The 22,599-nt window shown below is 39.6% G+C and overlaps 1 protein-coding gene across 2 annotated transcripts in view; it reads left to right on the forward strand.

The window, feature by feature from the left end:
• Nucleotides 1-6,538: 6,538 nt before the first annotated feature.
• The window catches only part of EMC2 (ER membrane protein complex subunit 2), a 49,814-nt gene continuing 33,753 nt past the window's right edge, over nt 6,539-22,599 (forward strand). Inside the window, exons 1-3 of one of the 2 annotated variants that reach the window (XM_044421783.1) lie at nt 6,539-6,669; nt 17,042-17,155; nt 20,012-20,076. In XM_044421783.1, coding sequence (XP_044277718.1) covers nt 6,630-6,669; nt 17,042-17,155; nt 20,012-20,076 — 219 coding nt within the window. In that variant the 5' untranslated portion in view covers nt 6,539-6,629. Of the gene's footprint in view, nt 6,670-15,283; nt 15,349-17,041; nt 17,156-20,011; nt 20,077-22,599 lie in introns of those variants that run through there. The other variant, XM_044421785.1, reaches the window with a different exon arrangement.

Consider the following 22,599-nt stretch of genomic DNA (forward strand, 5'->3'; position numbering starts at 1 on the left):
CAGGAATGGCACGCAACTTGCCTTTGGAGAACATTTCTAGCTAACAGTGTGCATGTTTGAGTATTTCATGCAGTCGAAGAAGAATTTGAATCCGGTGGTCAGCCAGCCAACAAGAAGCGGCTACAAATTTCAAACTGTTGTTGGAGTTAAATAAATAAATAAATGGGCCAGTGCTGTTTGGCCCGCACAAAAGCTTAAGGACACCTACATGGGTTGATTCCAGTGCAAGTGGACAAGGATAAAAAGGGTCAGGCACGGATGCTCTGTCTAAGTCAAGTTGGTAGTCAGCTTTGGGAACAGGTTGTTAAGGCAAGGCAAGGTACATGGACCTCAGTGCCCAGCAGCTTCTCCTTGTGTGGAGTTGCTCAGACTAAGGGCTTTATAGGCAGTGGGGATTTTTTAAGTATGGGCACTCATCATGCCAATTCTTGTTTTCAAAGTTTTATTGTTTTCTAATCATTAAACAAATAATTATGCCAAAGACTTCAAACATACTGTGTACAAAGTCTTATTCCTCTCTACAAATGCTATGTATTTCAGCCTGAATTAAAATTCCAATTCTGTAGCCATTGATAGGAAAACTCCCATGTTTGGTATCGTGCCAGTTCTCATAAACCTGCCCCCAAGGAGAGTACAGACTTTCAGGCTGTTGTGCTTATGCATACCAACAAGTCAGCCAGTTTCACCTCCAGCAAGAGCAGTTTTGGAGTAAAGCAAATAGGTCTTGATTTTCCATTCAGAACTAAGACACCCCCAAATCCTTTGCATTACAACAAGGGTGGCTTGTGTCTGGGCTGATACGGAACCTTAGAGGATACGCTTGAACCATGGAGTCCAGGCTGCCCTGTTTTTCTTAGGGTCTAGAATGCTAGCAGTGCAGGAGTTGCAGAGTCAGGCTCTTGCTGGGTCAGAAAACCCACAAAGCATCATGGGTGTGCTCGTATTTGGCTTTTTATGGCAGCTCTTGGAAATATCAACATGAGAGAGAGATTATTTTGGAGGGACTGTAGGTCACAACATTGTTTTATGTTCCAGGCCACCTTTTGCTGGATTCTCAGAGCTCGGCAGATTAAAATGGAAGAAAGTTAACAGGATGCCAGTGAAATGAATCACCCCTTTCGGTTTGTGACCACACTCCCTGAAATATTGCAACCTTTCTTGGTGAAGTCCTTCAATTTAACAGGGAGTTTTGCACAAGATTTACTGATGTGAACACATCTAACTCATTGTTCCAAAGCAGAGCTAGTTGGGGTTGCTTAGCATAAGTTTGGGATGTACACCCTTGAATTATACAGGTTTTGTTTACTTATTTAAGGCTTTTATATACCATTCTGTAATAAAAACTCTTAGAATGGTGTACAGTAATTTAAAACAGAGCATAACATATCAATAACACACAATATCAATAACACTACCACAATAATAATTAAATTCAAATATAATTGACAACAAGGGTTCTGTTGCCAAGAAACAAACTTGCTTGTGTGCCTGTTTTAGGTATGTGTTCTTACAAAATCTTTTCCTGCTCTGGGATTATTTTCTCCCTGTAAAGGAGAGAACTTGTTTTTTCTCACTTACTATTCATATTAAATAGCAAGTGAACCAGGTGTTCCATGACTGAGTGGGTCTAGAACCCAGATTGCCTGAGTCCCAAACCAACTCTCTTAACTACTATGCCATATCTAAAAAGGGAACAAACTTTTCCCTGAGGAGCTGAAAGAAGGGCAGAGAAGGGCAAACAGTGGGATTGTTTGGATTAGAAAAATGGTGATGTAGGACATAGAAGAGATATTTATAATCCTGCAGGGTGAGGAGAAAGTGGAGAGGGAAAGGGGAAAATTTTCTCCTTCCATAATACTTGAAGCCAGGGTCCATGAAGCAGATTGGTGGAGATTCAGGAGAATGAAAGGAAGCCCTCCTTCATGCAACACGTAGTTAAACTATGGAATTTCCTACCTGAGGAAGTATGGTGGCCACGGCTTTAGAAACATAGAAACAGATCGAGTCAGAAGAGACCTCCTGGGCCATCTAGTCTGACCCCCGGCTCCAGCCGGCTCCGCTCACGACATGCCCACCATGTGCATGTCCAGCCTGTCCTTGAACACCCTCACCGATGTGGCCTCAACCACCTCCCGTGGAAACCCATTCCATACTCTTGGGGTGGGTCCTAACTGTCAGGAAGTACTTCCTGGCTTCCAAACTGAAACTTGGTTCCCTGAGCTTTGCTCTATTGGAATGCGTCCTGCCCAACTCTGCAGGGGAGACCAGGTCTCTACCCACTTCTGTGTGATACCCCCTCATGTACCTATATGTCGCCAACAGTTCCCCTCAGATTCTCCTCTTCTCCAGGCTGAAAAGACCCAGTTCCCTCAGTCTCACCGCTTTAAAAGAGAACTGAACAAATGCTCAGTGAGGCTATCAGTTGCTATTAGCCTTGGTGGATATGTGCTACCTCCATTATTAGAGGCAGCATGTCTGTATATACCAGCTGCTGAGTCGTTCAGGCAGCCAGAACTCTTGATAAGGAGCCTGCCATGGGTGGGTGGCAAACTAATTCAACACTACAGATATGATTGAATACACAGAGACTGAAATTTATCAAAGCTCTCTGCTGAGATGGGTGAATGCATCCTTTTCTCCCATATTCAAATATTTAAAATCTCATTTTTTTCTGTCCCATTTATGAAGAAGTTTGTGAAGTTTGGCAAGTTCTTACAGAAAAATGAACCAGACTAAATTATTACTGGTCCGTAGACAGGTTTTTACTTAGAACAGAGGTAGACAACTTATGGATTTCCAGATACTTGGGCTTCAGGAATAGACAGAAGGTAGATATTTAGAGGTTTGGAACGTCAACTCCCAGAATGGGCTCAATGGTCAGGAATGCTGCAAACTGAGGTCCAAAACATTTGGAGATCTTCCTTCTGCCTAAGCTTGCCTTTAGAACAGAATATAATTATATCATGACAATCCTAATTACATAAAACAACTTTACTCTGTATGTTCATGTCTTGGACTTCGGAACCATGCTCCAAAACTCTGCGGTGTGCCAGGCACAATAGAGTATTGTAAATGGCCATGGTAATGATGGGTCTTCATGCCAGTCAACCAAACCAGTGCTATGAATGACCCATGGAAGTGCTAAACTGGTCAATTACTATTCACACACTATTGTCTACTGAGCTTCACATTTGTGCATGTAATGGAACATGATGGCATTTCCTGAGGAAAGAACACTTTACAGCAAAGAAGCAATGGACTACCTGTGATTCTTTCCCTGCTATTGTTTCTCCATTCCCCAATGACTTCTCCACGTGCAGCGTTCCAAATTCATCAATTTAGCTCCTCATCTTCAGGACGTCATTCAAATTAGGTGACTAATGTGGCATAAAGTAGCACATGTTCCGCATGCACGATTCCTCAGGAGTAAAAGTGACTTGGTTCTCACAGACACTGATTCATAATTTCTTTCACCTATGGATAAACAGTGGTTTATGACCCTACCCAAGGTCTGTGTGGAAGATAATCACATAAACCATTGATGATCAACCCCTGCATTGCTTGTTTCCTTCCTGCTTTGCCGCTATCTCTGTATCTCAAATGCCTCTATGGCATTGTAGTGCTGTACTTGTATAAAGCATGGTGTTCACTTGTTTGTTTTGAAGTGGGGAGTTATCACTATTGCTTGTCTAAATATAAAACGGGGGGGGGGGGGGGGTTGAGATCTGCAGCATAAAACTACTCTTAGATATTGCTTCACGGCAGCCTTTCATGCAGCAGCGTGCCAGTCTCCCAGATTTTTAATCATCTTAAAACATAAAATACAAATCAGGAGAGGTAGGGAGCTTGGTGGGTGCCAAGCAAGGTTTCTGTTGGAGAACTTGGGGTAAAGTTTGGGACAGCCCTAATGGGTCCTTGGTAGGAATATGCTCAACTGAATTTGATTATGTCCTTGGCAATCTAAATCTCAGTTGATTTAAATTGGGAGGGCAGATCTGTGCACATCACAATCAGTATTTAGGATACTGAGTATTTAGAATAACCTTGCAAAAGGGAGTGCTCAGCTAAAGGGTTCACCTCCTCAGTTTTACATTGCCATGGTGTGGGACAAACATCAAGAGAAAAGCCCTACACACGGTGGGTGAACCATGCTTCTGGTAAGGAAAGGGTTACCAGAGATCTCTAGAAGAATGCAGGACAGATTACAGAAACAGAGGTAAAAGATGCTTATCAGTTTGGTACAAGCTCCTGTCAAAATTAGTAGCATTTGAATGTGGGTGATTATAGAGATTTAGCAGGTTTTGGGAAACTGAAGGGTGTGGTGTAGAGGTTGTAATAGGGATCTGACGAATTTTGTATCCTGTTTTATGTTCTTAAGAGAGATCTGTGTGAGAGATTGCACTGTAGACTTTAGCACAACTATTAAACGTTTAGTGCTTGTGTGTGTGAGACACAATTAAGAGAGAGGGGGTAGGGGGAAGTCTGAAATACAGTGGGGCTTAATGCCTTTGCAAGATGGGGATAGGAACACATGTAGGAGTTTGCTCCAAGGGTTAAATCACTGCTAATTCACATAGCTCGCCACAGAATCACTAAAATATTGGCAATCGTGTAGTTTTGTGGTAAGGTTTGTCAACCAGGACAGAGGAATGTGGTGGATTAAATATTGAATGACTGGCTGTGATAAAAGACCTGCTTCTACATAATATGTGGAATTGTATAATGCAAGTGTAGCTATCACAGACACTGTCCACTGATTTAAAATGTGCTGGTTTTGGACTAGAATTAAGACTATCTCATATTTCTACAGAGCTAGAAAGTGAAAGCCAAGTCTGATGCTCATATAAATATGCCTTCATATTGGCAAATTGGGCTTCCTTACAGTTTGCCCTTGAATAAGGTTACAATGATTTTTGCAACCATAGGAATGAGCATACACAGTGTGAACACAATGAAATGTAATGTGTGAATAGCCCTAGCATGAGGCCTGATCCCTTCACATCCTTTCCCCACTGCAGAGAAAGGAACAGCAGGGATCATAGCCCTTACATTACACTACTTCCCTCAGAAAGGCAACCAAGGGCCCAATTCTCACATTTTCTTTTCCCATCAGATGGAAAGAAAAGGGGCTGGAGCAGTTGTGCTGCATTTCTCTTTTCAGAACAGTGCTGTCAAGTTTTGATTCTTCTATTTCCCCACCTATGCATTTGATACCTATTCCCCGAGGGACACACAAAATTCTACTTAAAGATGTAGATAGCAGTTGTGATATTTACTCAAAAGTAAATGAATGGGACCTGATATAGATCAGGATCCTAAAGTGGGGGAAAGGGAACTTTTAATAGTTGTTTCCTGCTGTGGTCCCAGTACAGACTGGGGGAAGGGGGGTGCTGAACCTGCAATTTTCGTCACAGCTCATCACTTTGGGAGGTTACATCCTCTAAAGAATAGACATAGCATATAGAATCCACTGGGATCCTTCTGTAATATAGAATCACAATCTTGGCAACATTCAAACTTCAAAATTAAGCAGAGCACGTACTGTATAACTATGCCAGCAATTGGTACCATTGATTTAGTAGGGAAGGAAATCCTTTTTCACCTTTGAACCAATGCTCAGAACTTCACCAAACCATTCTTTCTCGACCTGCCTGAATAATTTACAGTAGTTGTTTTCACCAAACTGTGAATTATTTGCCTGTTTAAAAATTGGAGTAAAGAGGAAAATGTGTCACTTTTAGCACTTTTCCTGTACTTCTTCTAATTGTCATCTGCTTGGTTTGAATGCTCTGTAACAGAATATACATATTATTATAAGCATAATAAGCAGGGGTCCTCAAATATGCAAAGGCAATTGCAGCTTTTCCATGTGGAGTGTAAAGTTGTAAACGTTTGTGGAGGAACAAACATTGACTCAGCCGCTGGTTCTGTCCCAACTGAAGCTGGTTTTTTATACCTAAACGTTTCATATTTCAAAAACTGTGTGTATACTTTCAATCTATAAAAATTATGTAAAATGTATAAACAGGGTCATTCATTTTCCTTTGGTGACAGCCAGTCTGAGCAAGCTAGTGATTCCTTTGTTAGTGAAGCCTTTATAGGATCTTTATAGGATATATCCATGGCAGTGAACTCCATCCTCCATTCTGGCAGTGAAGACCAGAGATAAAGTTCAGAATAGAAGCTGCCCTCGGCAGCATAGGCACCTCTTCTCTATTTAGCCTTACTAGAACAGATTGCTCAACCTGGCGCCCATCAGACGTGTTGGACTAGAAGCCCCATCATTACCAGCCAGTGTGGTCTTTGAGAATGATGGGAACAGTAGTCCAACACATCTCGCGGGGCAGCTGGGGGAAAGACTGGCCTGGAGGCATCCCTGATGTTCGCACCGCATCCTGCAACTCCTCTCATGTAAAGCCGCCCACGGATCGACCAACCCAGGATTGGCCAAGCTGAGCCCGATCTCAGGCTTGCTTAGAAGGGCCGGGCGCTTTGTCCCCGCCCCCTGCAGCCAGCTAATCAAGAGCCGAGGAGTCCATGATTGAGGGAGGGCCCTGGAAACGTTGGAGGCGGGGCTTCGGGTCGTCACGTGATCCGGCGCAGTGGCGGCGACCGGGAAATCGGGCAAGATGGCGAAGGTTTCGGACATGTACGACGTGACTTGGGAAGGTAACCCCCAGCCGTCGAGTAAGGAGGGTAGCACGGGAATATGGGGAGAGGAGGGGCGGCGGCGCCTGTTCTGCGATGAGGCGCTCCCGCTTTGGAGGCGGGCCTGAGGCCTGGGCTAGCCCCTCCTCTCCCCTCCCCTTCATAGGCGAAGTGTGGTTGCCGCAGCCGCTTCAGTCCGGCGAAGGAAAATTGCGTAGGGTGCCTGTCCTGGTCGTATTCTCAAAGATCAGTTAAGCATAGTTCGGTTAGTAAACCCTGCAAGGGCGTAATCCTATGGATAGCCAGAGAAAACCCATCCGTTACTAGCCAGTCATGTTGGTAGCTGCAGGGTTTTTCCTGGCTGAACGTGGGTAAGATTGCGCCCTAAATGTCTTTACCTGTCACTTTCCGATCGGAGTCCCAGGAGGGTGAGATAAGGAAGTCCTGGCTCCCGCGCCAGCAAGCTTGCTTTGTTTAGAGTTGAACGGGGTTCTAACTTTACTGGAGATCGTGGGTATAGATCCTGGGGCTTCAAGGCGGCCTCTGTCCACTTTTATTCTTGCTTGATTTTTCTTAAATGACTCTTCAGAGTTGTTCTGATTTAACTCTATTGCCGCCATTCCCAAGCATAAGTTAAATATATATATAAACTACGCACAATGATCCCTTGTCGCTTTTATCTCCCTTATTGCTGTTGTCTTTCCGTGTTAAAAAAAAAAAAAAAAGAGTAGCTAGTGGCCAGATCATAGCCATTATAGGCCTGGGCCTGTTGTGGTAACTTAAAAAGACTTAAGTTACCTGTTGTGGTAACTTGAAAAGATTGCATTCTATACACCAGCCTTCCCCAAATTTATGTCTTCCAGACACGTTTGGATTGTGACACCCAGAATTCCCAGTCAATGGCCCTGCTGGATGGGAATTCTGGGAGCTGCAGTCCAAATGTCTCTGAAGGTCACCAGGTTGGGGAAGACTGCTGTGCACACTTATCTCAGAATAAATTCCATTGAGCTCTGTGGGACTTTCCTCTGAGCATACAGGTGCAGGACTGCAGTGATAACAGCATTGTTGCAATGCGCTTGAAACATCTTTTGTACCCTAAGGGTTGGCTGATATATTTTTATTCAAGCCCCATGATTTGAGAGGGCATTTTACACATACAGTTATGTAAAAAGCTAAGTTCCTTCCCATCTCTTTGTATTGCTGCTTGTAAAAGAACTGCATTTTGGACCTACTGTGATACATCACCATCCCCTCACCTAATATTGATGTATGGGGATAATGGGATCTACAGTGATCAAATAGTATGCCCATGTTGAAATACAAAATTGGCACTGCAGATTGGGAGGAGAACATCCTTACTTATACCTTTGTCTTCTGTTGTCATTCTGTGTGTACCATGGGTGCTTCCAGATAGAGTGGTCCTAATGCTAGCAATCAGGAGGTATTTTGCAGGTGTTCTGTTTTTCCTTTCTTAACAGATTTCATACACTAAGGAAAAAGACTAAGCAAAGGAAAAGTAGAGGAGAAAAACAGGAAGACAGTGGCCTGGTTTTAATGGTCATAAAGTGGGTAATAAGCCATGGTGTCTTATTTAGCCACTTGACATTTTCTGGTTGCATGCTGGCCAGATTTATATAATTAACCTTAAGTATACTGAGAGACAGCACAAGCCCTTCTCCTCACTATTTTTAATGTAAAAGTCCAGTGAAGATGCATTGTAAGGTGTGTAAGGAGGAGCACCAGAAGAAACGTGCTACTGGAAGATGAACAGGCAGTGAATGGATGGGGCCCTAAGATATTTGGGACTCTCAAGATACTTGACTGCAGGCTCACTCCTGTTTACCCTTATGTTTAATCTGGTTATGCTTATCTTCAGCTGTAAAGAAAGCAGAAATATGCATACACTTCACACTTTTCCCCCGCTGTTCTTGTCTCTTCTTCCCCTTATATGCAGTGGCAAAATTTGGAGCATAAGCTCTTTGGGGTAGAGGACTACTTTTTGTGTATGAAAGCTTATAAAGTGCCATGTTAGGTGATGAGGCTGCATCAGTGCTAATGACTGTCATAAAGTAATACCTTAATGCAGAGTTCAAGGATGTGATCTTGAGAAAGTGGTGCCTAGGGTTATCTCAGTGTGTATGGAAGTTGTTTGCTGGTGGCTTCTTATTCCTGGCAATATTTATTTATTTAATATATAAATTTATAAGTGACTACATTACTGGGTTTTCTGTGTGGTTCGCAGTACCCCTTTCCCCATTATGTGATGAATATGTAAAGGTGCATACTGAAGGTTGTGGAATGGAGATTTACTTTATTAGACCTCTGCTTATAGCTGATAAAGTGTGGTTTCCATGCTATCTTTCAATATGCTACATTTTTATGGATGTGCTATCTCAGTGTGTAGTAGTGCAAACTCAAGGTCACTTAATGCATCTTGAATACGCCAATACTTCTTTTGCTTGTGTGAGCCCTCTTTGAACCTCTTGTTATGAATATTTAATAAATAAGCAGAGCCAGTGTGGTGTCATGGTTAAGAGCATGGGACTGGAACTCAGACGATTTGAGTTCTAGTCCCTGCTCAGCCATGGAGCCAACTGGGTGACTTACAGATACAATGCCAAATTAGTGACTAAGTATGAGTCTAGGTGGAATCAGTAAGTGTGAATTTATGTAATATAGTTCAAATTAATACCTCAATCTACAACAACACTCTTCTTCAATAATCCAATTAGTTTTGTTTTATTTATTACATCCTGATTCCTTGTTGAGCAGGGCAGAGGCAGCTGCCCCAGCTGATCTAGGGACTATACAACAAGCAAGCTTCCAGAGAATGAGTAATCTGAAAGAGCAAACAGGAAAGACAGGAATTGGCAGGGAAGTTGTAGTGAAGGAGGCAGCTGAAGAAACAAGATGAAGAATTCTAAGAGCTGTGGAGATGCTGTTCCAGCTCATGACCTTCACTTTACTGTTGCAACAGCACACTGAGTTAGAAGAGGAGACTCTTGAGGCAAGAGAAAATGAAGTAGAGAGAGATCCCCGGAAGTGGGGGATAGAAAGTAGCTAGCAGAGACTCTGCATCAGTGGAAGCAGTAGAACTAAGGAACTTGAGGCACTTTAGGAATGTTCAGACTTCAGGATGAGATTGGAGGGCAGCTTACAGAGGAAGAACTGCAGGGTACCATGTGCAACAGCAAGCAAAGGCTGAAGTTCAGTTAGCCAGAGGCAATGAAACCAAGGCTTCCAACATCAGGAAGCATGGTAATTGTGGAAGACTCCCTGCTGCATGGGTTGGAAACCCATGTATGTTTCAAAGACTCATGACTTACCAGGTATGGTGTTTCCCTGGAGGACAGATTAGAGATGCAACTGAGGGGTTACCAATGCTTATAAAATCCACTGATACATATCCCTTCCTTTTCATCTATGTGGGAACAGATGGTGCTTTGAAGAAATCATATCAGATTTTGAAGGCTTGGTAAGGAAAGAACTCTTGGGCTTACATAGTTTTCTCATCCATACATCTAGTACTTGAAGAGGAATAGAAAGGGAAAGAAAAATAATCAGAGTGAATGCCTGCATATGAAGGTGATATTGATGTGGGAGATTTGGATTTTAGAACTATGGGCTACACTTGCTGGAAGATGGACTGCTGTTAGGACTGGGAAGAACTTGTTTGGCTACAGCATGCAGAAATTCACCATGAGAGACTGAATCTCTGAAGGGAATGTGAATTAAACTGGTGGATAACAGTGGACAAAGGCTTATGTACCAGAAAACAGAGAGTGGGTGTAATAGCAACCAATAAAAGTCCCCCCCCCCAAAAAAAAGGAAGAAAGCGAGACTGTAAAGTATGTGAACTTTGATGTGTCTGTGCTAATGCTTAGAGTATGGGAAACAAACGGCATCAACTTTAAAAACAGAAAGGCACATTTGACTTGATAAGATTAACTGAGATTTGAGGGGACTGGAATTCATTAATTGAAATATATAATTTGTTCAAGAAGAATGAGGGACAGAAAGTGAGGTGGAGTCATGCTGTATTAAGAGACAGTGTGGTGTGGTAATGAAAGTGTTGGACTAGGGACCCTAACCAGTTGATCTGAGTTTTAGACCCCACTTGGCCATGAAACTCACTGAGTGACTTTGGGCCAATCACAGACTCTCAGTATAACCTGCCTGTCAGGGTTGTTATGAAGGTAAAATGGAGCTGTATAAGCTGCCTTGGGTTCCTCACATGAGGAAAAATGGTGGGATACAAATGCAGCGTTATAACTGTTGTTGCAGTCAGCATCAGTCCTACCAAGGTGGCAGCAGTTTGTCACTGACTGAAGTGTTTCCCACCTTAATCAAGAACAAGTGTTTGCAGCTCAGAGAATAAGTTAGGATTGGGTAAGCATTAAATATTAAATTATAGAGAACAATATACAACACCTGACTACCCTACGCAAGAGATGTTCCTGTCTGATTTCCACCATGACATCATCTCCCCTTGTTTGTTAGGGTCCAGTGACCCTCTGGGCAGTGGAGTAGGTCAGAAGATCATTATAACTCCAGTTATACTGGGAGTGATCAGAATCCAAGTCTTAGAATAATTTCTCGGTATATAAAAGAATCATTAGCCTTCATTTTTCTGGAATTCAACATTTTATAATATGAACAGACATCTTACATATCATATTTTTTAAAAAAATCTTAGGTCTCTTCATTATTTCTATACAGTCATAAAGTAAGTTTGTAAATGAAAATTCTGTAGAAAGAGAAAGAGCAATTGGTTGAGTTGGTAAACTTCCATAATAAGTCATGAGCTAGACTAGTTTTGAGTTAGATTGCAGATTTTCTTCTCTGATATCAAATGATTAATGATGTAAATATGGGAAGCCACTTCAGAGGATGAAAATAGTTCTGTAAGGCTTGGAATAAATTGCCTGGTGACTATAACCTGCTTGTTTGTTTCAGCATGAAATCAAAACAAGAATGGCAAAAATCGTGGGAGAGTAACCTTGTTGGCAGAGGATTGTTTTCCTATCTCAATCTGGATGACTTTTGCTGTTTTGACAAACTGGTTAGATTCAGCTGGTTCCTGTTTTTCAGGTCATGAGTGCATGGTGCCTTGCACCACTGCGTGTTTTATTTTGCTTTCACACTTACTGGGTGACTTAGGGCCAGCAACTAACTTTCAGCATGTTCTTCCTCAGAAGGTTGTTGTGAGGATAAAATGGAAAGGAGGAGCATCATGTAAGTCACCTTGAGTTTTATGTAAAAAGAAAAATGATGAAATATAAATGTAATATATAAACAATAGAACATCTTTGGGCCTGTTCAGTACATAGTACAAAACAAGATTTTCAAATTAACAAGCTCCAGAACTTTGGTATTGAAAGGTTTTTGCTAGAGTCTGTTCTCCAAATTAAAATCCTTAAAAATACAGTTCTCAAAATGCAATAGTGATTTACAATAGTGAATTACAAACATTTATATTTGCTTGTGAGAATTAATTGTGGATTTTCTGGTTTCCAGTAAATGGTTGCCATGGGGTCATTTTCGCTATGATCAAGTATTAAATTCTTGTTAGAAGAACTTTGGTGATTCACTTTGCACATAACAGCAAGAACACATAGACATGAATTGGAGATTATAGCATGCTAATTATCTCTGTTGCTCTATGTCAGCATAAATATATTCTCAAAATTTTACTAGTGTGTAAATTATGTAGCACGTTTCCAGAGTGTTTAGTCATTTTTCTTAGAGTGATATATTTGTAGTGAAAATTTTTACAATTTAAAAATTTATTTATTTAATTAAACCATTGTTTTCCAGTACTGTATCAGACACATTATAGGTACAATAGACAGCACTTGTTTAAATTGGATATTGTACAAGTTCATAGATTCAGATTTATTAATCCTACTTTGGTTAGAACTGTATGGAATTAATTCACCTGTTGACTTTATCTCTTGCAATTGTTAAATTAAAACTTGAATTACTAGACTAATTCTAGTCATTTAAATATTTATAAAGTGTTTCCTTTTAAGAGACTAAATCTTGTTTGGGCCAAATGGATGGTAGACCTCTTCATTTATAGCGGGTTCAACTACATACTATTGTGGTACAATCCTATTTCTATTGAATCCACTAAATACTCTGGGCCTTTTCAAGAGTGCTGCGGGTCTTTTCTTCCTTTCTTTTCCTTCATGCAACACTTTGCATCATATGAAAATTTACACTGGAGGGTTTCCCAGTCCTCCAGAGGATATTTTCATGGTGCACAACAGGCTTTTTTTGGCGGGGTGGAGGAATGGAAATTACCCTCCTAGTTCTGTTGATAGAACTGCTTCTGTCAGTGGAACAGTGCAATTGGCAGCAATCCAGTGCAACTTGCTTCCAAGGAAAGGTGCTTAAAATTGCAGCTAAAGCCTTCCAATATGTTGCATTATGCACCTACATTTTGTAGAAGTGTTATTAAAATCATTACATTGGACTGCAGTCATGCACCCAGGCATTGACATTTAGGCAGGCTGAGTTTGTCTGAGTAAATATATATGCTTTACCATGATTGATGAGCATTGGGAAGTATCATTAGATTTCCTGTGGTCCTCTATAGCTACCTGTATGGAATTGCTGCAATGGATCATATACCCTATGTATTTTGTCCCATACATTTGGTACCTTATTTTAAATTTTTAGATTCCATTTTATTGGAACTGCGTTCAAAAAATATTTGAGAAAAAAAATAGTACCTCTCGTCATTGCTACTGCTTCATTGTATTTATACCTTTCCTTTTCCCCAGTTGTGAGGAATCCAAGGCAGATTGCATAGCTCTATTTTATTTTTACAGCAACAACCCTGTGAAGTAAGTTAGGCTAAGAGTGTGTTACCGGCCCAAAGTCAACCAGTGAGCTTCCTGGGCGAGTGGGGATTAGAACCGGGTCACTCCAGCACTCTAACCACCACACCACACTAGGTCTTCTTTTGTGGTCTGTATAGCATCCCTTTTTAAACTGGCTGTGCAAGGATATGTGCAAAGTGTTACCGGTCATTGTTCTGCATTATCACAGTGATGCCATAATTCAGCTACCTAAAATACCAGTTTTTTCATTCTCTGTTAACATATGTCTTATTTCTGGTTTGGGTGGACACGCACAAAATTAGAATATTAATAATAGATTTTGCTGAGGTAATGGAGGCCAAGTTTGATCTGATAAAGTATGTATCAGGGTATCTCCCACATCTTTGACTATGTTTATATGAAGGACATATAAAGACAATACATTTTTCAGGCAGTTCGAGGGGATATTTAGGGTAGTGGGTCTTCATGCCAGTGCTTGGCATGGAGTGGAGAAATTAGTTTCATGAGAATTTCTAGATTCATTTAGTTTATTCAATAGCATTTGAAATTTAATCATCCATACAGTTTGACTGCCTATAATTTTTAGAGGCTAGTGCCACCATATTGACTTGGAGGAAGCATGTACTGTTAACCCTTCAGAAATAAATAATCTGCATTAAGCTGCTAGTATTAATCCTCACTGAACAAAAATCAACTTTCTTCTAGGTAAACAAGCACATAGATTTGGGCTGCCAGACATTTTATGCATGTGTTTTCTTATATTCAGTGATCAAGTGATAAATCATGGACTGTCTCCCCCTATATTTCCATCTGTAGAAATCCTGTACTTCGATACTGAATCATTATTATATTTGAAAGTTATATTGGCATAGTGGCTTTAATAGTGGCCAAGTAAATTAATGGAGAAAACTTCCATTATTTTGTGTGTGTTTAGGCTGTCAGTCTCTATAATACATTTGATATTCACTCGTGTTTTTTCTGTCTAATTTTTAATTTCCAGGGGTCGTCTTGAGTCAGGAACCATTTAGTTTTACTCAAGCACATGAAACGTAACCCTGTGGTGGTTTTGGTTGACTTTCAAAATAAAATGTAGCACAGTAACAGTTCTTTTCCCCAAAGAGAGCTCTGAGATCATTCTTCGTGGATGAAAGCATATGTGGGGAAGGAGTTGGGTGGACTGTAGAAAGAAATTTGTTTAATCTAAACCTGACAGTTTTGTTAACTGGTACATTTTAAAATGACAGGAAGGCCAACAAATTCAGAGTTGTGTATTTTTATATAAAGCTTTTGTTTAAAAATAATCCTATAAGACATTTTGAATTTTACATGTCCCTAATAGAATAGTAGGATATTAAACCAAGTCCAATGCATTCTTTTTCTTTTTAATAGTTTTTGTAGTTGCTTAGAGCTTCCTTCATCATATGAAATGGCTTGTCTGGAAAAAATGTGATTTCTGAAGGGTGAAGAGGGCTATAGTGTGGAAGATGATTTTAAGAACTTGTTGGATAACTTTCAAGTTCTGATCCATTAAAACAAGACTTTTAATCTTAGGAACATAGTCTTTAACTTTAGATAGTTGCATATTTCAACTGGAATGGTCATGTTATTCTTGCAGTTTTGTTGCTGCCATTCTGGCCACTTATTCTGATAATTTACTTTTTTCTGTATAATGAATGTTACTGTGTAATGAATGATTTGAACAGTTGATAAGTATACTATTAATGAATTTTTAAACTATCACTTTTGGTCTTTTTTCTTTTAATAGAAGATGGTGTAACATTGATGACTTGAAATGGCTCTTTTATTAAAAAGATCTGTGAAATGTCTACTTAAATGCTGCCATATTTCAGTGGTAATATTAAATTGTTTCATTTCTCAGTCTGTGTTTTATTTTAGTTTAGAGATTGATAAGGAAAATATCTACCTCAATGGCTTTTCCAGTATTTCACATAAAATATAAATATAAAACAAAATAAAAAGAAGGGAACCAGAAATAAATAATCTTTGGTTTGTTGGAATACTGTAAACAGTCTGATAATTCCCAAATGCATCTGTAGTGGAAAACAGAATATGTTCTGTCACCTGTTATTTTAGCTAATACAGTGCAGTATATATGTGTGTGTGTATAAAACTTTCCATATTTACAATATATATTCAGTTGCACATAAGGAAATACTTCCAAGATGTCCATAAAATGCAACCAGATATTTCATTGAGATTTAAAGTAACAATAGTCACCACTGCGCATTACGATAAAGATAATTGAAGCAAACTCTAAGAAGTTTACATGTTCATTTTATTTATGTAATAATCCTGATGTTCAAGAGTTTGCAGTGCACTGTGCTTGTGGCACACCAAAAGGGAGTAGCTCAAATCATATGCTTATTGTATACTTCAATAAGATCAGTCACCCCAGTCTAGAAACAGTATTATCGAGCAGCAGCTTTACATTTCTAAACCAGTGCAGAGCTTGTGGGTAAGAGGCACAGAAGAAAACTATCATTCATTTCTAACTGTTCGCATGTGCTTGCAGTTGCGAACCATGCTCTCAGCTGTAGCAGCAGCAATCACTTTAGGGTTCTGCTAGCCTTTTAATTATATAAACTTCCTTTAAAGGTTGGAATAATAGGGACATTTAAGGCAGCAATCCCAAGGACCCTAGAAAGGGTGTTAGAAGCCATTGAATTCTTTGGATATGAGGTTGGAGACAGTTTTCTGACCTTGCAAACTGTTCTCCTCTTCCTCACACCCAGCACAGAAAGAACTGTCCTCTCTGATATTGGTAACACTGGTATTGGAGAAGGGGAAAGGGGTGTATCTGTGGGCAGGGAGGAGAGGAGGCTGCAAAGGCCCAGAGTCGAGCTGTCCTGTGGCCTCTCTAGCTTCCTCCCCTCCCACCCCCATCTCAAAATGTTTTCACTAGATGGGCAAAAAAGTCTGTCCTGTGAAGATCTGGGAATGAAGCCAGAGAAGTAAACATAGCTTCTACTGCTCCTTCTTGCCATGCCTAGGATGAACATAAGCCAGCGACTCTTGGTCATTATAATAGGATTGCACCCTAAATAATTTAAGTGTGAAAACAAGCACCATGCTTTTGGACATACTCTGGTTTTCTTGTCACTTAAGTGGCACCTAACTTCATAATGATCTGCTAGGAAGACAGTGTCTCCATGAAATCTCTTTGCATGGTTGGCTCTGCATTGGCACCATAGCATTTGTCCTTGTCAGCTTCTTATGTAATTTCTTGTACATCTCTTGCGTCTGGTGTTATTGAAATGGTAATGGTGGATGTGCTCAGAATTCAGAAGCAGGCTTAGGCTGCATAAGTCATAGATTCATTGGCCATCAGAAGAAAATTGTCAAATTCACTCAGTTTACCATATACTTCCGTTTCTGCAAATTATGCCAAACCTGATTTCAAAACTTCATGCTTGAAGAAAGAAACCAAGATGGTTAAAGTTAAGGGGCGAGTCCATTCTAGAAATTTTCAAAAAAAGAAAAGTCATTCACCTGCAATCTTCAGTTCATTTACTTTTGTCTTTCAGAAATGCGAGATAAAATGAGAAAATGGAGGGAGGAGAACTATCGGAACAGTGAGCAGATAATAGAAGTTGGAGAAGAATTAATTAATGAATATGCAGCTAAGCTTGGTGATGACAGTAGGTCAAAGTTGTTTCATGTTTATAGTTTGCTTTATTCTCTGAAGCTGGTTTTATTATCCTATTAATTCCCCTAGTACATCCTCTATATTATTTTTCTCTTACTCTACTTCTATGGTGCATGCTGATAAATGGTACTCCCATAAATTCTGTAAGCTCAGCATCTGCCAATGTTGTTGACTTGAGTTTTGCTTTCTAAATGAAGGGTGTAGGCTGGAAGATGTATGCTTAATAGGATGTATAGTCTGGCCCACTAGTCACACAAATACTTCTGAGAGAATTCTTGGCCAGGTACCATTGGATAACTTTCACTCAGTGGTTGTCTTCAGTTTCTGAGGGGTAGCTAGAGAGAATGGAGAGAAAAGACTATTCCTGAAATCAAATTGTAACTTCAATATGTGGAATCAATAAGTTTTCTTTTTATTGTAGTGTTGGGCATGAGAGTTTAGGGTGTGCCTGGATTTTCATTACATACAATATCTCTGAATCATTTTAGGGGTGGGGGCAATGGTAACTATACAAGACCAATTCTCCCTAGACAGAAACTTGGCGCACAGCATTTTTTACCAGAAGGGAATTATTTAAAAAGAAAGTCACAATAATGCAATACTTCTTTATATATGTACAGGATCAAGCATCTAAGTGTTTTATGGCAGGAAAACTACATAAGGTTGACTAAGGCTCTTATGTAGGCAGGAAGGGAATAAGTATCACTGATTTGTTTTTAATGAGCTCATTCTGCTTTCTCTTGCTTTCCTTTCTGTAACTCAGTTAATCTAATTCAGACAGTATGAGGACCTTATTTCTGGCAGAAATCTCAAAGATCATAATGGGTGTACCCTTTATTTAATTTTAGGAAGTTTTGGTCTCAGTAACAGTTAAATTATTAAAAAAGAGCAATATTTCTAAAATGGGTTCATTGCTTTCTAAGACACAAGCAGAGGACTTTCACACTGGGGTGTTGCCAGAAGATGTTACTAATACATCTCATAATTATAAGATCTCTGCAGCCCAGAGAATAGCCTGGATAATATACACAGAGAGCTTACATATAATAATAATAATACATCGTACTCATTTCCTTATTTATTCTGTTGCTGTGGCAGTGAAAAATTGAAGTGCCCTAGAAAACTGGTTAAAATATACTGCCCTTTTCGTGAACCTAATGTAAATGCTGGGTGATGCAAAGGACATTAGACTCAACAGGAAAGTTGAGTGTGCTGTTTACCATTGACCTTCACTTTGTGAATTATAGTATGGATTTATTATAATTTCTGGCTAAATAAAGCATTAACTTGACTTATTTAATCTTTGTTAATAATCACAGACAATAAGACAGTTTCCTGATTAATAGTCACTTGCAGTATGTGTCAGTATTCTAGAAAGCAGCATAAATGAATTGTCTTCATATTCCCTGGGTTTTTTAAAAATTTTTTTACTGTCAGAGTCTAAATCAGCCTTTCCCAACCTCGTGCCCTCCAGTTCACTTGGACTACAATTCCCAAAATCCCCAGCTAGCATTTGTGGCTGGGACCTTTGGGAGTTGTAGCCAAATACATTAGGGAGCACCAGGCTGGGAAAGTTTGGTCTAAATAGTTTCTGTTCTATTTAACCACTGGCAGGTCATACATTTATAGAAATTGAGTGACTGTTGTGTAATGTGGAAAATGGCTTTCCATTCTAGGGAAAACTGTTAGCTTTCCCATACAACTTTTTTTTCACAAAATATTCTAAATAGTTCTGTGCCCCAGAAATATATACATACGCTTGTCTACATCATTCTCTTGCTGCTCCTCTTGAATGCTGCTTACCCCAACATAATAGGAGTTCAAATTAGTTTAATCAGATTAGGTCATTTGTGGTTAGTGGAATAATTCAAATGGAGAGGAAGGAGGAAGACTGGTAGGAATGTCATTAATCCTGTAGCCATGGCTTAAAGAACGAGATTGGCCACAAACCATATGAGGGCACAATTACTGGATCTATTTCTGACAGTGTCTAACTTTCAGCAGCTGCCTCTGCAGAACCTTAGAATTCAGCTCAAGTGGTAGTTTGGGAGCTTGGTGAAAGGGTAATTTAAAGGAAAAATGGAAAAACAGAAACACAGCTGCTTAAAAATTGTTCTACCTGTCTCTATTTTGAAATAGAGGGAGTTCTTGATTTAGCGTCACAAGTAACAGTTCAGGTTTAGTAATAGTGCATTGCAAGATATGTCTGTTTGCAAAATGTGTATGTGCAATGTAAGCAAGCATAGGTTTTTAATGTGTTTAGTGGATCCTAAGCTTGAGCAGTATTGTGAAAAGATAAATAAAAATAGTTACAATAAAATGCAGATATATCATATCAGCTCTCCACATTTGCAGGCTCTGGACCCTTGCAAAAGTGGAAAACCCCTGAATATCTCTAAGGAATAACTGCAAATATCTCTTGGGAAAAACTGTGAATATCACTAGAGCAACCTTCCCCAACCTTGTGCCTTCTAGTGATGTTTGTACTGCAACACCCAGAATTCCCAGTCAGTGGCCCTGATGGATAAAAATTATCGGAGTCGTGGTCCAAATGCCTCTGAAGGCCACTGGGTTGGGGAAGGCTGCTCTAGAGACTGCATTCCCACTGAGAGACAAGACACATGAGTGGTGCTGGCTAGTACCAAGACAAAGAACATGGCATCCCTAAAGGGAGTGTGAATTCCACAGGTCTTTAGCACACTGCAACTCGCAAATAATCAAACCTGCGAAAGTTAACCCATGAAAGTCGAGGCTCAACTGTAATTGTTTTTATTATGATGGTGCTAGAAGTTGTTTTGAAAGTCAGTTACCTTTATTTCACATGACTAGTGTATTTTGTGTTCTCTAGTTTGGATAATATATGAACAGGTGATGATTGCTGCATTGGACTGCAGTCGCGATGACTTGGCACTGGTAAGTGTTCTGACTTCTCATGCAGATCTAATACTTTGGAAATCTGCTTGATTAACAGGGCTTCCCTCTTCTCACTGCAGCCTCCTGATTACCTGCTTCTGATGGTCTGGAATAATGTAGGATGCAGTGCAAGGAGCTGCACTAAAAAGGGGGAATTAGTAGAAATTGGAGAGGATACCACATGTGAACAAAAGTACCTTTCTTACTGTGAAGCATTTTATAGAATTTTGTGGAATACAGTAGACTGTCATGGATGTTACAACAATACACTTTTTGGAAGCTAGACTTTTTTATGCAGTTTAACAATATATAGTTTAAACAATATATAGTTTAAACAATTTTTCTTGCTTCCCCCCACCTCAAAACCACTGTCCCTATCTCATACATTGTTGCTGGCATGTGTTTTGCAAATGTCACAGAAATCTAGTGGGACATGACTTAGTACAAACTATTTGGATCTCCAATTTTCCCTCTCTCATATTTTTTTCTGCTTTTCTAAAATTTGATGTTACTGAAATAGTGGCATCCCTCACTATTCTACAGAAACATGGTAGTGGTCAGATAACGCAATACAAGCAGATCATTGGTTTACTCCAACAAAACTATCACTTCTTTTCATAATTATGGTCTGCCTTTGCTGAAGTGTTTTGCTTTTAACATTTATTTCTTTGGAACTGTGCACTTTCCAGTGCTGGGCTGCACATTTTGCCTGTCTGTAATAAAGAAACAGCAGTGATGAATATCTATTCCCTTCCACATAACAAATCCACCCTTTCATAATATGCAGGCAGTTGGTTTGGTTCTTCACTAGTTCCTGCGTGATAACAAATTGGGTGGAAGACATGAAGGCTTCCTGATGTTGTTGGACTGCCACTCCGAACAACCCTAGCCATTGATGAGGAATGATGGGAGTTGCAGTACAACATCATCTAGAGGGTCACACTTTCTCCATTCCTGGTGTAAGTGTGTGAAAAAATCTGGACTTTTTAATTGTTTAAATAGACTATGAGGCTTATAAGATCTTAAAAGGAATGTAATGTCTACACAGTGCTTTTGCTTATAATTATCATGGGGGTTTCTGCAGTTGTAAAGATATTTAAAACTACTTGGATACAAGTGAGTTCCAAAATACTGTGTTAGCTGCCACATTGTAAAGAAAATAATGTTATAAAACCTTCTTAGTGTGTATATCATCTTTTCAGATGATTGGAAAAACTATCTAGTGTCTTTTCTGTGGAGCCTATAGTTGGTGTCTTGCATGCAAGTCTCATTGCAAGGTAGTTACAGAAATGCTTGTTATTATGGAAATATTTGTTTTTTGTTTTGCTTATTTTTGGTCAAGGAGGATGAGAGCTATAAAATATGGAACATGATACATTCTCTGACCAAGTTCTTCTGATAGAAGAACATGTACATATTTGAATGATACAAAGTATTTGATCTGAAATCTTGTATAGTAGTTATGACTTAAAAAAAATCAAAAGGCACAAATCAATCTTGTGAAGTGCATTAACAAGTCCATTTGTGGATATAAGATACTTTTAGTCTAAAAAAACCTCCATAGCTTTATCGATGCTGTATGAAATATGAACTCAGTTTTGGAAAAAGTTTTTATTAGTGAATGATCCTCACTTCACATGGATTGAGTAGACAGGGATTGCTTTAAGGGTGCTGATACAAAGTGATCCAACTTTCCCTTTCAGTAAGAACTGAGAAACAAAGTTGCAGAGCAGTAATACTTTGCTGATGATGATCATGCTGCAGCATCAGAAAAACAATGCCATTATTTTGAATTTACCAAAAGAACAAACAACATAATGCATGCACAAAATATACAGAGAGGTCTAAGAATTTTACATTGACATTCTCTTTCTTATGGTTATGTTACATGCTTATGAATTTCCTAAACAGCGAACCAAGAAGTTCAAAGCTCTAACCTTTTCTTAACACTAATAATCACTGCAACAGCTTTATGTTTGAACCTGTGGCCCTGAAGTGTCCTATAAGAAACACAGCATGGTGCAAGCAATGTAACTACTTGATCTCCACACTGAAAACAGTTTATTGGTCCACATACTTAACTGTAAGGGCATTCAAAATAGCCATTACTCTGATGGGCCTTTTGCCACAGCTGTGTGCACCAGATTCCTGGAAAGTATTTGTACTCTAACGTGTTGACTATAGGAAACTATAAAAGAGATCTCAGATGCCATCAGCTCCGCATAAGATATGCTAGACCTTCACCGTTAATCTAAATTTTTGGTATCATCAACCCTATAATATCTGTTGGTAACCTCTGCAAGTCATGTATATTCTCCATTTCTATCATGTATGCTTATGCACATCTCTCTCACAATTCTACATGCATGTACACTTATACACACAGCGCTTGGCTTTAGTGAGATCACCTGCTTTGGCAGCCACCTGTAGTACCTGTGTGTCAGAAGTTGGAGTCTGCATTTTCTTTGCCTTGTTTGGGTTAAAGTAAGATTATTTTCACAGTTCCCTGTTTATATTTAAGTG

Source organism: Varanus komodoensis, unplaced genomic scaffold, assembly GCF_004798865.1.
Source record: "Varanus komodoensis strain SLA01 unplaced genomic scaffold, ASM479886v1 scaffold12, whole genome shotgun sequence".
NCBI lineage: Eukaryota > Metazoa > Chordata > Lepidosauria > Squamata > Varanidae > Varanus > Varanus komodoensis.